Source organism: Denticeps clupeoides, chromosome 12 (assembly GCF_900700375.1).
Source record: "Denticeps clupeoides chromosome 12, fDenClu1.1, whole genome shotgun sequence".
NCBI classification, from domain to species: Eukaryota; Metazoa; Chordata; class Actinopteri; order Clupeiformes; family Denticipitidae; genus Denticeps; species Denticeps clupeoides.
The window spans coordinates 18,937,065-18,950,988 of NC_041718.1; the positions used below are offsets into that span (position 1 = coordinate 18,937,065).

Below are 13,924 nucleotides of genomic sequence, written 5' to 3' on the forward strand. Positions count from 1 at the left end.
CGGTTCTGCAGGACTACAGGATATTAGGTTGTTTATTAACACTTTAAAAACTTAATTTAATGAATTTCAAGTCATTTTTCTATTTTGTAATTATTTAACTTATACTAAAACAGGCCCACACTTCTTTGCATTTCCTCTGCAAGAATAACATTGTATATCCAGACATTTGATAAGATGTTAATGTTAATTAGCCAACATAAAGCAATTTTTTTGTTGTTACATTCTTTTTTTTTTTTTTCGATTCAAACACTATCAACAAATAAAATTATATAAAAATGTGGTGCCAAGGGCAAACAAAGTGCTATTAGTGATGTGCTTGAGTGTCCTCCGTTGTCAGGTTCTTCTTCAGAAAGAAGATTCTGGCTACTTTTTGCCATTCAATTGGTATTTTAATAAAAAGATGACCAATAATTTCCTTTGCTTTGTTTCCTCATTACATTCTCTATATACACCTTATCAGGAAGCATCATTTTAGTCCTTTTATGATGCATCTTCAGTAAAGGTGACATATGGCTGATGATAAGTTGTCTAGTCTGATTTCAGTGAACTGGACAGTTTTCTGTCCTGATTCTGCAGTCACACAGCAGAGAAAAAAATTGGTTTTATCCTACATGGTATAAAACACATCTTGTGTATTGTTTCGTGCATTGAACAGACCCTCTCCCACCATTTGAAAATGTTTATTTTCAGCAAACAGAGAAAAAGGCTTTAGCTCTCAGCACAGCAAAAGACATTCAGAACCAAAGCTGACAGGAGAAGCTGCAGAGAGATGCAATGAAAGCAAAAAAAAAATGTACACAGATCTGCATTCAAGCATATGAAATATAATAAGCGCTGAAGAAAAGGCCAAATATATATACGTGAGGATCCGCTCCACCATGCTACTTCATCACGAGAGTCCACCCCGAACAGGAAGTGTCCAGATACTGTATGTACGCTGTTGTCGGTCCCTTCCCTTCATTCGTAAGGCTTCTTTTTTTTTTTACTTCTTATGACAATCATGTGAAAGAAAAGAGTTACATCGACTGAAATGAGCAGAGTGGTGACGGGTGCTGAAGGCTGAGAGGAGAAGAGGCCGAGGAACAGAACGAGAGCAAAGCGAATGCTGCTCAGTCCAGAGGTCTGCTGGACCAGAGCGGTCTGAGGCGAGGAGACCAGCTGCTAGGTGGCGAGGAAGGCGTGTCTCAGGCACTCGCCCGCCGTCGCCCTCTTTTCAGGGACCAAGTCCAGCATGGGCAGCAGGAAGCTGCTGAAGTTCTGCGCTTCGTCCTGTGGCCACTCGTACTTCTCCATGAGCACAGCAGGCAGACCCCATGGCTTCAACTTGGAGATGTGCCTCAGATCGCCTGACGCAGGAAAAAACCACACATCAGCATCTATGATGGTCAAGAAGTAGGCCTGAACCTTTCATTAGAACGTGTTACCTTTCTTTGTGAAGAGTTCCTTGGAATATTTGCCGCTAAGGATGAGCTTCCGGGGAATTTTGCCCAGCAGCTCAATGATCAGTGCAATGTGATCTGCAGGAGAGACCCAACAGGAAGAGAACATGCAGACGTGGAGGAAGATGCAACATTCTTACAATATTCAGAAGAAGTTCGCTGTGTACATGTGGGCATGGCCAGTATATAAAGCTGAGTAAGCAAGAGTGTCAGTGAAAGTGAAAGTGAAGTGATTGTAATTGTGAAACACTGCAGCACAGCACGTGGTGACACAACAAAATGTGTCCTCTGCATTTAACCATCACCCCTGGTGAGCAGTGGGCAGCCATGACAGGCGCCCGGGGAGCAGTGTGTGGGGACGGTGCTATGCTCCTTAGTGGCACCTTGGCGGTTCGGGATACGGGTCCGTTTCCTTACCCGCTAGGCCACCATAACCCACCACCACAACAGTATTCTGTTTTTTTTTTTGCATGAATTTATTATTTTATTTCATTCTGGTCAGTTCTCTGTTCTTCATTTTTTTCCTCTAGAGATTAAGAGGTAGTTAAAGCAGCTTGAGATACTGTCCCACAAAAGGTTTCCACCTCTTATCTGGACGAGACATTGAGACATATTACATGTGATTTTGGGCCAAATAATAAATAAATATTGTTGTAAAAAAAAAAAGAAATGTGATTTTCAGTATGATGCTGATCATATTGTAAACATATCTAAACAGAGAAAAGTCAAAAAAGTCTTCATATTACCAGAAGTTTTACTGAATTATTGAGACAAATATCGATAATAGACTGATAATAACACTGATTTTATACATAATTGAATACAGCAAATAGTGAGGTTAAAACACCGAATCACTCTCTAAGACATGAAATATAGATTCTATAATGATGAAAGATGTGATCTGTAAATAGTTAAGTCTCCAGGGTAATTAGGGTGCACAGTCGAGCCATACGTTTTGAGAATGACACAAATGCTGGTTTTCAAAAAGTTTGCTGCTGCAGTGTTTTTAGACCTTTTTTTTAGCTGTTTCTGTGGTGTATTGAAGTTTCAAAGGCTTTTATTGACAATTTCATCAAGTTTCTGCAAAGAGTCAATATTTGCATTGTAGACCTCTGCAAATCGCCCTGGCGTGCTGTCCATCAGCTTCTAGCTCCACCATGCTGGAAAAGGCATCGTTCTTCACCAAACTGGTCTTGGATGGTTAGGAGAAGTTGCTGTCGGAGGATGTTTTATGTACCATTTCTTTATTCATGGCTGTGTTCTTAGTTAAAATTGTGAGTGAGCCCACTCCCGTGGATGAGAAGCAGCCCCACACATGAATGGTCTCAGGATGCTTTACTGTTGGCACAAGACAGGTCTGATGATACTAGCGCTCACCTTTTCGAACAATCCGAAAGGGACTTCATCAGAGCAAATGACTTTACCCCAGTCCTCGGCAGTCCAATCCCTGCACATTTGGCAGAATATCAGTCTGTCCTTGATGTTTTCTTGGAGAGAAGTAAATTCTTTGCTGCCCTTCTTGACACCAGGCTGTCCTCCATACGTCTTCGCCTCACTGTGGGTGCAGAAGCTCTCACACCTGCCTGCTATCATTCCTGAGCAAGCTGTGCACTGGTGGCACACCAATCCCACAGAGGAAGAACAATGGTCTCAAGCATCATCCTCCTTTTAAAGCATCCAGTCTGCTCTTCAAACTCAACCAGCATGACAGAATGATCTCCAGCCTTGTGCTCCTAAACACTCTTACTTGTGTAAATGAGGGGATCACAGAAATGATCCCAACAGGTCCTTTTGTGGCAGGGCTGAAATGCAGTGGAAATGTTTTTTGGGGATTAAGCTCATTTTCATGGCAAACAGGGATTTTGCAATCCATCTGATCTCTCTTCATAACATTCTGGAGTATTTGCAAATTGCCGAAATAAAAACGGAAGCAGCAAACTTTGTGAAAACCAGAATTTGTGTCATTCTCAAAAGTGGCCATGACTGCACTATGAAAATGACTCAATAAAAAAAGTGAACCTTCATCTCGTGAGTAGTCCTGTCCTGCATGTGGATCGAACAGATAATCTCCGGTGGCCAACTCGAACACCTGAAAAGAGGAACAGCATCATCATCATCATTCTGATCACTGCTGTGTATTTGAGAAATTTTACGTTCATGCGACCCTCCTGCTGACCTACCATGCAGGCGGTGCTCCAAATGTCAGCGGGCGGGCCGTATCCAGCCCCGATCAGCACCTCCAGGGAGCGGTACTGCCGCGTCTGAATGTCATCTGTGAAGTGTCTGTGCTGCAGAGAGATCAGAAAGAATCAGAAAGATATATATATGTATGTGTGTGTGTGTGTGTGTGTGTGTGTGTGCACTGCATATATACAGTACAGGCCAAAAGTTTGGACACACCTTCTCTTTCAATGTGTTTTCTTTATTTTCATGACCATTTACGTTGGTAGATTCTCACTGAAGGCATCAAAACTATAAATGAACGCATGTGGATTTTTATACTTATGTCCAAAAAGTGGAGACCTGGCCTCCACAGTCACTGGACCTGAACCCAATCCAGATGGTAAGGGGGCCAAGAAGTGCTAAACACCTCTGGGAAATCTTTCAAGACCATTTCAGGCAATGAAGCTCATCGAGAGAATGCCAAGAGTGTGCAAAGCAGTAACCAGAGCAAAGAAACTAGAATATTTTTATTTTTTTTGTTAATTACATAACTCCACATGTGTTCATTCATAGTTTTGATGCCTTCAGTGAGAATCTACCAACGTAAATGGTCATGAAAATAAAGAAAACACATTGAATGAGAAGGCGTGTCCAGACTTTTGGCCCGTACTGTGTATAAATCAGAACTGAATAATTCAGACATGCTCACTGTCATGCAGATGAATTGAAAGTGATACACTGCAGCACAGCACATGCTGACACAACAAAATGTGTCCTCTGCATTTAACCCTGCATCACCCTCAGTGAGCAGTGGGCAGCCATGTAAGGTGCCCGGGGAGCATTGTGTGGGGACGGTACCTTGATCGAGGGGACCTCAGTGGTGGTAAGGGATTTGAACCTGCAACCCTTCGGTTACAAGTCTGCGTCCTCACCCTCTAGGCCACCACTGTCACCAGTGGACCTGAAAACCAAGTTTCTCTTACCACCCAGCAGGCGTTGCCCAGGTCAGCGATCTTCACCTGGATCTTGTCTGCGTTTTCAGGCTGCAGGGGGGAGAAGAGGCTGGCAGCACCAAACCGAGCTAAGAGGGGATTAAATATTGTAAACTTCAAACACTAGATGGTGGGAACCACACACTCACACACAGCCTTAACATTATGACCACCGACAGGTGAACATTGCTGCTGACCAAGTCTTCCTGGAGACCGTTTCCCCAAATGGGGAACCAGAAATATGCACTTGTCACGATGGCTGGACGTGGCGAGAAAGAAGGACGCAAACACACGATGCCACGAGACAGGGGTTTAATACATGGTACAAACAATAACCTGATGGCAAACAGACACAACAAGGCAGCTTTATATTCATACACAGGTGATAACAATCAGGGAACATTACACAAGACTATCACAAAACTCCGGTCCGAACTTCGGACCCGGAGTAACCCCTGCCAGACCGGATCGTGACAGCACTGTTAAACTAAGGCATGTTGCAACTTCAAGGATAACACTATCGATAACTTGGTGCCAGACCCATCTCAACGGGGCCAGGGCTGTTTTGGCAGCCTGCTGAATAGTAGGTCATAGTGTTATGGCTGATGGGAGTGGTTCATTGTCTGAGCTGAGGCCTGCGGGGTGTCCAAAGTGAAGCAGGACCTCACGCTTCCTGTTTGCTGAATGCTACTGGTGACCAATGGCAGTTACCTTCTGTGTCGCTGGTTGTCATGGCGCCGTGGGGACTCCCCTGTTCTGAGTGTGACGACGTGCTGGTGTTGCAGGGCAGGTAGGGATTGGTGGGCTCCGTCTCCGTAGTGACAGCGCCGTCAGGATAGGGGTTCGGAGGCTCCTCCTCATCCTTGACACCAGATCTGCGATGCCGGGATTGGCTGCTGTCCTCGGAGTCGTGCTCCTCACAGCTCTGGTGGCCATTACTGGTCTCCTCCGCAACACAATCCAACGCATGAGCTGAGAGAGGAGACAAGAAATGTGGGTGTGATCTAGTAGCTGTGATGGTAGTAGTATGGTGATAAATGTTTTCTGGAATATGGCAGGCATTAATCAATGTATTATAGCGCTAACTCTCATTGTGGCTGCGAAAGCCACAGCACGAATGAAAATGCCGAATGAAAAGCTGTAAATGTGAAGTAAGTGAAGCACCGATGCAAGAATACGTTTATTAATGCCTGTCATAATGAGTCACATTATTCACTGTGATGTATTTATGTAAGGGATAATGGACACTGTATTAAAATATCAAATATTATGTGCAATATACAATATTTGATATATGAACACAGTGGCCATAACTTCCGGTGAGTAACTTCCATTGTGGCCTTTGCATTTGTATTGACCCTTCTGGGCCACCGTATAGTAGCCTAGTGGGTAAAACAGTATAAACCAGAAGACCCCACTTACTACCGTTGTGTCCCTGAGCAAGACATTTAACCCTGAGTGTCTCCATGGGGGACTGTCCCTGAAACTACTGATTGTAAGGTGCTCTGGATATGCTGTGAATATCAATGTAAATCTTGTAGGACTAAGTTATGCTGTTTCAAAGCAGCTCCTCACCTCCAGCCTCCTCATGGTCCTTCTGCAGGTCAGACTGACCTGAGGGGGAGCTCTCATCTTCCTCATCCTCCTCCCCCTCTTCCGGCTGAAGCTCCTTCATCTCCAGCAGTCGTTTCTCCAGAAGCTCCGTCTGCCGTCTCTGCTTCTTCCTCAGTTTCTTCTTTTGGTTCTTGGACATCTTCAATACCTGTGGATAAACGAAGGCATTGAAGGAGGCAGGACGTTTCCTCCATCCCTGGCGCGCCACCAAAATTCACCCGAACCAACCTGTTTCTGATGGGGTGCAGAACTCGCTGTCCAAAGAGAGGAGAGAGAGAAGAACGCAGTCAATCACTTGACCTGACAAACATTCAGGCGAGGAGGGGGACGTCCCCCACCCGTCTGCAGTCGGCCCAGCATGAGTCATCACCACCCACGTCGCATTACATAACGGGTCTTCGCGTTAAAACCTCAGACGTCTCGGCGGCACAGCACATCGCGGCCGATGCTTGGAAATCACCGCTTCACCATTTTATCCAGATAAATGATCTGGTTATGCAATCAGCATTTTGCCGTGATATCTTTCAGTTCATTGATCAAATTGAACATTATTGTTTTTCTGGTGATGGTTTTTGTTTTGATCAGTACAAAATTGATAATTAAAAAAAACATATTTTTACTATCAATAATTAATAATCCAGATTGTAAGAAAAGTAAAAGTAAGAAAAATAAAAACAAACAGGTACTGTAGTAAGAAAATAACTAAGGATAAAATAAGGATTTTCGTGGGTTGATACGGTTCCGTTTTATTTTCACCTGCCGAGCTGGAGGGGGGCGGAGCTCCACTTCGCTGCCACTCTGTCGCCTCGGCGGCGAGTCTCTTGACATACGATTCGTTGACGCCCATCAAAATGTTCTCCGGCTTTATGTCTGTGTGGATGATCTTGCACTTGGTGTGCAGGTAGTCGAGGCCTTGAAGAACCTGTGGACAGAGGGATGAGGGGAAGAAAGAAACTTGATTGTCAATAATTATTCTGAAGGAAGACTCTGCTTTTGATTACCTGACGTATGATGCTCTTCACACAGGGCAGTGGCAGGCCCTGGTAGCTGGACTTGATGATCCACTTGAGAAGGTGGTGGCCAAGCACCTCGAACACCATGCACACGTCTGACAGACAAGTCAAGGTCAGATGGAAGAAAATGAGATGTGCCGTGAAGTCTGATCGTCCCATCCTGCATGTGGCTGTTAGCATCAGAAGACATGACAGCATGACAATTAGCATGAGCAGAGGTGCCACTTGAGGATACGAGTGCCGTTCACGCCAGAGATCCGGAAGTCGTCCAGCAACTGCACAACCCTCTCCCTGTTGGTGTCATGTTGGTCTGTGTTCCTGACCTGGAACAGAAGGAAGCCTCCATCAGCATGAAATGGACAAATCGGTGTCTTAAGACTGTTGAGGTGTCATATAAGCCTCACTGACTGATCGCAGAAGCTTTATCTCGTCCAGTGCTGTTTCGGTGTAATGCTCGGCGCTCTTCACCACCTTCATTGCAACAAAACGTTTGCACCTTGAACAACACAAAAAAGGGTATTGCTCAAGAGAAACTTCCAGCTGACAACGCTCCAACAGGAAACCAGAGTCTTACTGAATGTCCCACGCCAGCCAGACGGTGGAGAAATGGCCCCAGCCCAGCTTACGGATCACGTGGTACCGCCCGTTGAACAGGTCGCCAATCTTCACGTGGTGATATCCGCCTGGAGAGAGGCAACGCCAGCGGCTTTACTCACCCTGACGCGGGACCGTCCACGCCGGGTCCTGTTCACGCCGCACTTACCCTTGCAGTAATCGTTCGGGTCCTCCTGCTCCTCGTCGTCTGAGCCCATGACCTCCTCGTTCTGCTCCTGGAGGGCGGGGTCCGTCTGCAGGGAGGCATTTTTGAGGTGGGGGTCTGGCCTGTGGATCACAGGCAGGGATTGGCTAATTAGTGATGGCCCCCTGATGCACATTAGCTGGATCACTTCAGGGAGAAGGGGGGGCGGCTCCTAATTCCCCCCCCCCGCGTCAATAATTTCTCTCATCATCCCCATCCGGAAATTCCCAGAACAAATAAGGACCTAAATCAAACGAACCGCTAAAGCAGCACCGCGGCGCCGCCGTAAAGGGGAAATGAAGGCAGTAAATCAGCAGAGGCGAGGCGGCAGATTCCCGATGAGGATTAGCTGCCTTTTGAAGATTACTGTATCGTCCATAAACAGCTTCTGCTGGGAGCAGCAATGAACTACTTACGGGCAGGGAACAGAGTGTGATGATGCCTGTTTGAGGGTCTATTTTCAGAGGGATGAGTGACAGATGGGCTCATGTCTTTATATTTACACCGGCACTGCCCTCAGTGTCAATTTCTACTCTTCTGCCTCTTCGAAATGAACACATCACACACGCAAATCCTGTTGTAGTAAAACCAGTGGCATGTTGGCCGCTTCGCTATTTCAGACCAAAAATCCATACAAACGTCCTTTCAAATATCCACTCATCATCCCACAATTCCTGTTGATGACTAGAAGCCAAGAAAATGGAACACGGCTACATTGGACTGCAGTCATGTCAAGTGCAAAGCCAAGCCATTGACACTAGTCCCCACGGTAATATCAAGCCATCAAAGGAACAGCAACGAACAAAACGAAATTTAATTTAGACATTATGACGGATCCCAGTCACACCAACCACTTTCAAGTACTTAAGCAAAGGTATTATATACAGTACAGGCCAAAAGTTTGGACACACCTTCTCATTCAATGTGATTTCTTTATTTTCATGACGTTGGTAGATTCTCTCTGAAGGCATCAAAACTATGAATGAACACATGTGGAGTTATGTACTTAACAAAAAGTGGAGACCTGGCCTCCACAGTCACCGGACCTGAACCCAATACAGATGGTTTGGGGTGAGCTGGACCCCAATAAGTGCTAAACACCTCTGGGAACTCCTTCAAGACTGTTGGAGAAGCATTTCAGGTGACGACCTCTTGAAGCTCATCGAGAGAATGCCAAGAGTGTGCAAAGCAGTAATCAGAGCAAAGAAACTAGAATATAAAACATGTTTTCACTTATTTCACCTTTTTTTGTTAAGTACATAACTCCACATGTGTCATATTTTGGCCTGTACTGTGTATCACAGCAGATGTATTCCAAAAATATTCTCCTCTTTTCAACACTGCCTTGAAAAAATGGACTGAATACCGAACACTTCATTTTTGTACATTTCAGCATTGCATGTATTCATTTACATTTATGACATTTGGCAGACACTCAGATGTCTATCATTGGTTTTGCAGTCAAATTTCAGGCTTTCTAACCTTTTAAGTGAAGTGATTGTCACATGTGATACACAGCAGCACAGCACAGTGAAATTTGTCCTCTGCATTTAACCTATCACCCTGAGTGAGCAGTGGGCAGCCATGACAGGCGCCAGGGGAGCAGTGTGTGGGGACGGTGCTTTGCGCAGTGGCACCTTGGCGGCTCGGGATTCGAACCGGCAACCTTCTGATTACGGGGCCGCTTCCTTAACCGCTAGGCCACCACTGCCCCACCTGGGAACCTGGGGGGAGCATGACATCTTTCGATGATTGAATGGCAACAGCAATATATGTAGTATATTCAATTTCTAAAGGATTTTGTGCATTTTACCCGTCAGCCTCCACTCTGAGAAACAGGACTACTGAGCGTCTTATGTAAAACGTAGCCGGGACATAAAAAAAATGTGTCTGTTAAATAACATCAGCAGCCAAGACACCACAGAGAGAAAAGATTAGCCTCAAAAAAGGTAGTACGAATACGTAAGAATGGAGAATTTTCCTTCTGCCTCAGCAGGCCTGCTGAAGGTTTCGCGATCCGATGCTCCTCAGCTCTTCAGGACCCCGGCAAGTGGGGACGCTGAAGGTGTCTGGGTTCCCACCACGCACTCAGACTGCAGCCAGGGCTGGACGTCCCTCTGGACGAGGATGAGAGCGTGGGACTCAACCTCAGTGAGAAGCGGCCGATGTTTGTACGGGTGAAGACGAAGAAACGCATCAGTCAGATCAGCACCGCTGTGGAGGAGGTTTCTATTTCGAATGGACGACCATAGCAACGAGCTGCTGCCGATCCTCACATCAGCTGCTTTCACATGCGTCAGAGTCGGACCACACACACACACACACACACACACACACACACACACACACACAGTCTTGTAGTCAAGAACAAGTGTGCGGCTCAGAAAGGGTTCCAGTACAACCCCAGACAGACAACGGCGCTCCAAGAATTTCACAAACCCACTCACAGCAAGGCATTCACACGCTCTCTGTCATGCACACACACTCACACACACACACACACACACACACACACACACACACACAGTGCGAGACACACTTCAAACTCCCTCAGACTCCCCAAGGCAGAACCCAATCAGTCTGCAGAGCTTCTGAGAGCTGCTTCTTCTCCCAGACGCACATACATGAAAAAAATATATGTCTTTAAAAAAAACCACATGAAATATTTGGTGCATGATGATGATGATGATGGTGATGATGATGCTCCTTGGTGTTTGGTGAGCGGAGCAGATGAAAGCGACAGCAACAGTCGAGCAGCATATGGCAGGTTCTGCAGGACCAACGCGGCGATTCATCACGGGGATCAAAGGATATCAAAGGCGTTCAGGTCCAGACAACGCACCCCGACATCAGGACCCAGGGGGTGAGGAGCAAAGTTTGTCCCCACTGCTCACCCCCCTCCCCTTCCTCTCATCTTCATCCGCCATTCAGGCGCCGGCCGGTTTCTCCAACCCGCAACTTTATGAAGATGAAAATCTGTCTCCTAAACTCCCATTAACAAACAGCAACTGTGTCCAGCAGGATGAAGGCGTGAAAATGAAGACCCGCCCACATCTCTGGGTCCACCAGCACCAGACCCGGGGTCACCGGTCGATGAGGATGAGGATGTGGCCAGGAATGGAAATTCAAGATCGACATCGTGAAGGACGCTTGTACGGAGATGAATTGTCCCACCGCGGAGCGTCTTACCTGCAGGACGCCCGGATGCCCATCAGTGTCGTTGTCAGGAGGCGGTCAGTTCGGCCCACGGCCATGAACCAGAGGCAGGCGGGCAGGCGGGCAGACAGGCAGGGGCTGCTTCATCTCTCCCTCCTCTGCCCTCGCTCTCTCTCTCTCTCTCTCTCGCTCTCTCTCTCTCTGAAAGCTCCGCTCTGCTGCCGTCACGCACAAGCCCCACCCCTCCTGCACCGGCTCTGAGCTCTGATTGGCCGCAGTACTCCAGAACTGCATTGCAGGTAAAAAACACAGCCCCCCCCCATCTTCTTTTTGAAAACTCGACTCACTGCACACACACGCGCACACACACAAACACACACACACACACACCCTCCTCTTTGTGTGCTGAGGCATTCAAGGCGTCACTTCACTCAGCATCACGTCCTGTCAGCAGCTTCATTATTGCCTGCAGGTGACCCTCAACGTAATACACACACACACACACACAATCACATTCACCAACACACACTGCAACACACACACACACACAATCACATTCACCAACACACACTGCAACACACACACACACACACAATCACATTCACCAACACACACCACAACACACACAATCACATTCACCAACACACACTGCAACACACACACACACAATCACATTCACCAACACACACCACAACACACACAATCACATTCACCAACACACACTGCAACACACACCACAACACACACATGCATTCACCAACACACACTCAAACAAACAACCAACAAGCACACACACATTCACCACCACACACTGCAACACACACACATTCACCACAACACACACACACACACAATCACATTCACCAACACACACTGCAACACACACCACAACACACACACACACACACGCATTCACCAACACACACTCAAACAAACAAACAACAAGCACGCACACATTCACCACCACACACTGCAACACACACACCACACACACATTTACCACCACACACTGAAACACACACACCACACACACATTCACCAACACACACTGCAACACGCACACACACACATTCACCAGCACACACCACAACACACACACATTCAACAACACACACACATTCACCAGCACATACTCACCAACACACACACATTCACACTCGCAGCAGGAAAGACAGACTTTACTCCGCCCTGTTGTGTGCATGTTGAACCGTCATCATGAACAGCGTATTTGCATTAAAAGGATGGTAAAAGCGAGACTTGTCTTAATAAGACAGTCATGTTGGTGCAGGATGAATAAGAGGATTCAGAGTGGACCGTGCGTGTAAATAGACTCTGTATCTCCACAGCACCAGCTCCCACTCAGAAGAGAGAAAATCCGTCCTCCTACTCAGAGAGGCATGTTGGATTCTGGGCTAAATATCTCACATGAACAAGGCCGATGTGTCCTCAGCGGTGTCCTGGCGTCCCCTGGCGAGCCAGCAGGAGAAGTCTGAACTGTAAACCATAGCATCCTCGTAACGAATTTACGAAGGACCGACTCCGCTGGCCGAGGTCACGTTTCCACGCGTCTGATCCATGCCACGCGCACTGTGGCAGAACCGGAAGTGAGAACGACGCCTCTGTACCTGTCCTGACTTTCTGAGGGTGAAGACACAGAATCAGGAGCCACACGCCCAACATCAGTCACGTGTGTGTGTGTGTGTGTGTGTGTGTGTGGGGCCCACAGTATAAAATGCAGCGGCTGCACTGTTATGTAACCACCGCCACATCCACACTCACTCAGTGGACAGATAAGGAGACGTATAGGTGTGGACACACACACACACACACACAGGCACACACACGCAGCATTACAACCCAATGAGGTCGGCTGCCCGTCTCGATCCAGATCTGTTTAAGAGACCAACTTCAGACTGCAGTATGAATTAAACTCTGAGGTCAACCATGCTGTGTGTGTGTGTGTGTGTGTGTGTGTTCAGTTTGGATGGACGCTACAGTGAAATATTGATGAAATCTGCAGCTGCATGTCCCTCACGTGAAGCCATACAGCGAAAAAGTCTAACTGGACTACGGAATTCCGGGAACAGTTCCTCCGTACTGCGTCCTGCTGCATCCTGCCTTCCTCCTCCTCCTCATCCTCAGCCCCCAGACCCGGCATCCACTCACTTGCACCTCAGGCTGCTGGTCAACTTCGCCACAGCGCTGTTGAGGGACTCGATCCAGTCCAGGAGCCACATCTGGCGCTCCGCTCGCCGTCCCGGGTTCCGTCCTTGTCCTCGTCCTCGCCGCCCAAGTGCTACTTCAGCACCACAGAGCACTCACAAGCAGGGAGGCAGAGAGAAGAAACCAGAGAAGGAGGGGGAGGAAGAGTAGGACGGAGGAATCTCAGGGCTGCAGCTCAGCAGAGGGAGACAAAGACTGAGACAAACACGCAGACAAGAAACTAAAAGAAACTCAACACTCATGTACACGAGAAAAATCTGATTTCTGCTTTGGCCTCTGATTCATCTCTTGACTTATTCCTGTAACGTCTTTGCATTCCCCTGCTCATTATGATGGGAGTGGACGTCTTTCTTCTTCCTGGTGAAATCCTGCCCCTGGATCCAATAGCGGGACGGGACCACAGCTGAACAAAATATCACCAACCTGGGCTTCATTTAGTGTAGTCAGCATTTTTATATTTACATTTACATTTAATGCATTTGGCATTACTTACAACGTGCTTCCATGTTACCATCGATGAAGTAA

The 13,924-nt window shown here is 47.1% G+C and overlaps 1 protein-coding gene across 3 annotated transcripts; it reads right to left on the reverse strand.

The window, feature by feature from the left end:
* Positions 1–664: 664 nt before the first annotated feature.
* Positions 665–13,504, reverse strand: LOC114800920 (SRSF protein kinase 1-like). Of its 3 annotated transcripts, none has more exons than XM_028998802.1 (15): positions 13,349–13,504; positions 7,985–8,103; positions 7,796–7,904; positions 7,630–7,717; positions 7,457–7,544; positions 7,210–7,316; positions 6,965–7,130; positions 6,437–6,462; positions 6,170–6,356; positions 5,306–5,566; positions 4,586–4,683; positions 3,620–3,727; positions 3,459–3,528; positions 1,425–1,517; positions 665–1,346 (listed from the first exon to the last, which is right to left on the reverse strand). In XM_028998802.1, exons 1-15 carry the CDS (start codon positions 13,411–13,413, stop codon positions 1,162–1,164), a joined length of 1,770 nt encoding a protein of 589 aa, XP_028854635.1. In that variant the 5' UTR covers positions 13,414–13,504; the 3' UTR covers positions 665–1,161. The 3 variants fall into 3 exon arrangements, with proteins under 3 accessions (XP_028854635.1, XP_028854633.1, XP_028854634.1); XM_028998800.1 differs by having other exon boundaries at positions 13,343–13,504; XM_028998801.1 differs by lacking the exon at positions 13,349–13,504 and adding an exon at positions 11,210–11,515.
* Between the last annotated feature and the right edge of the window lie 420 nt (positions 13,505–13,924).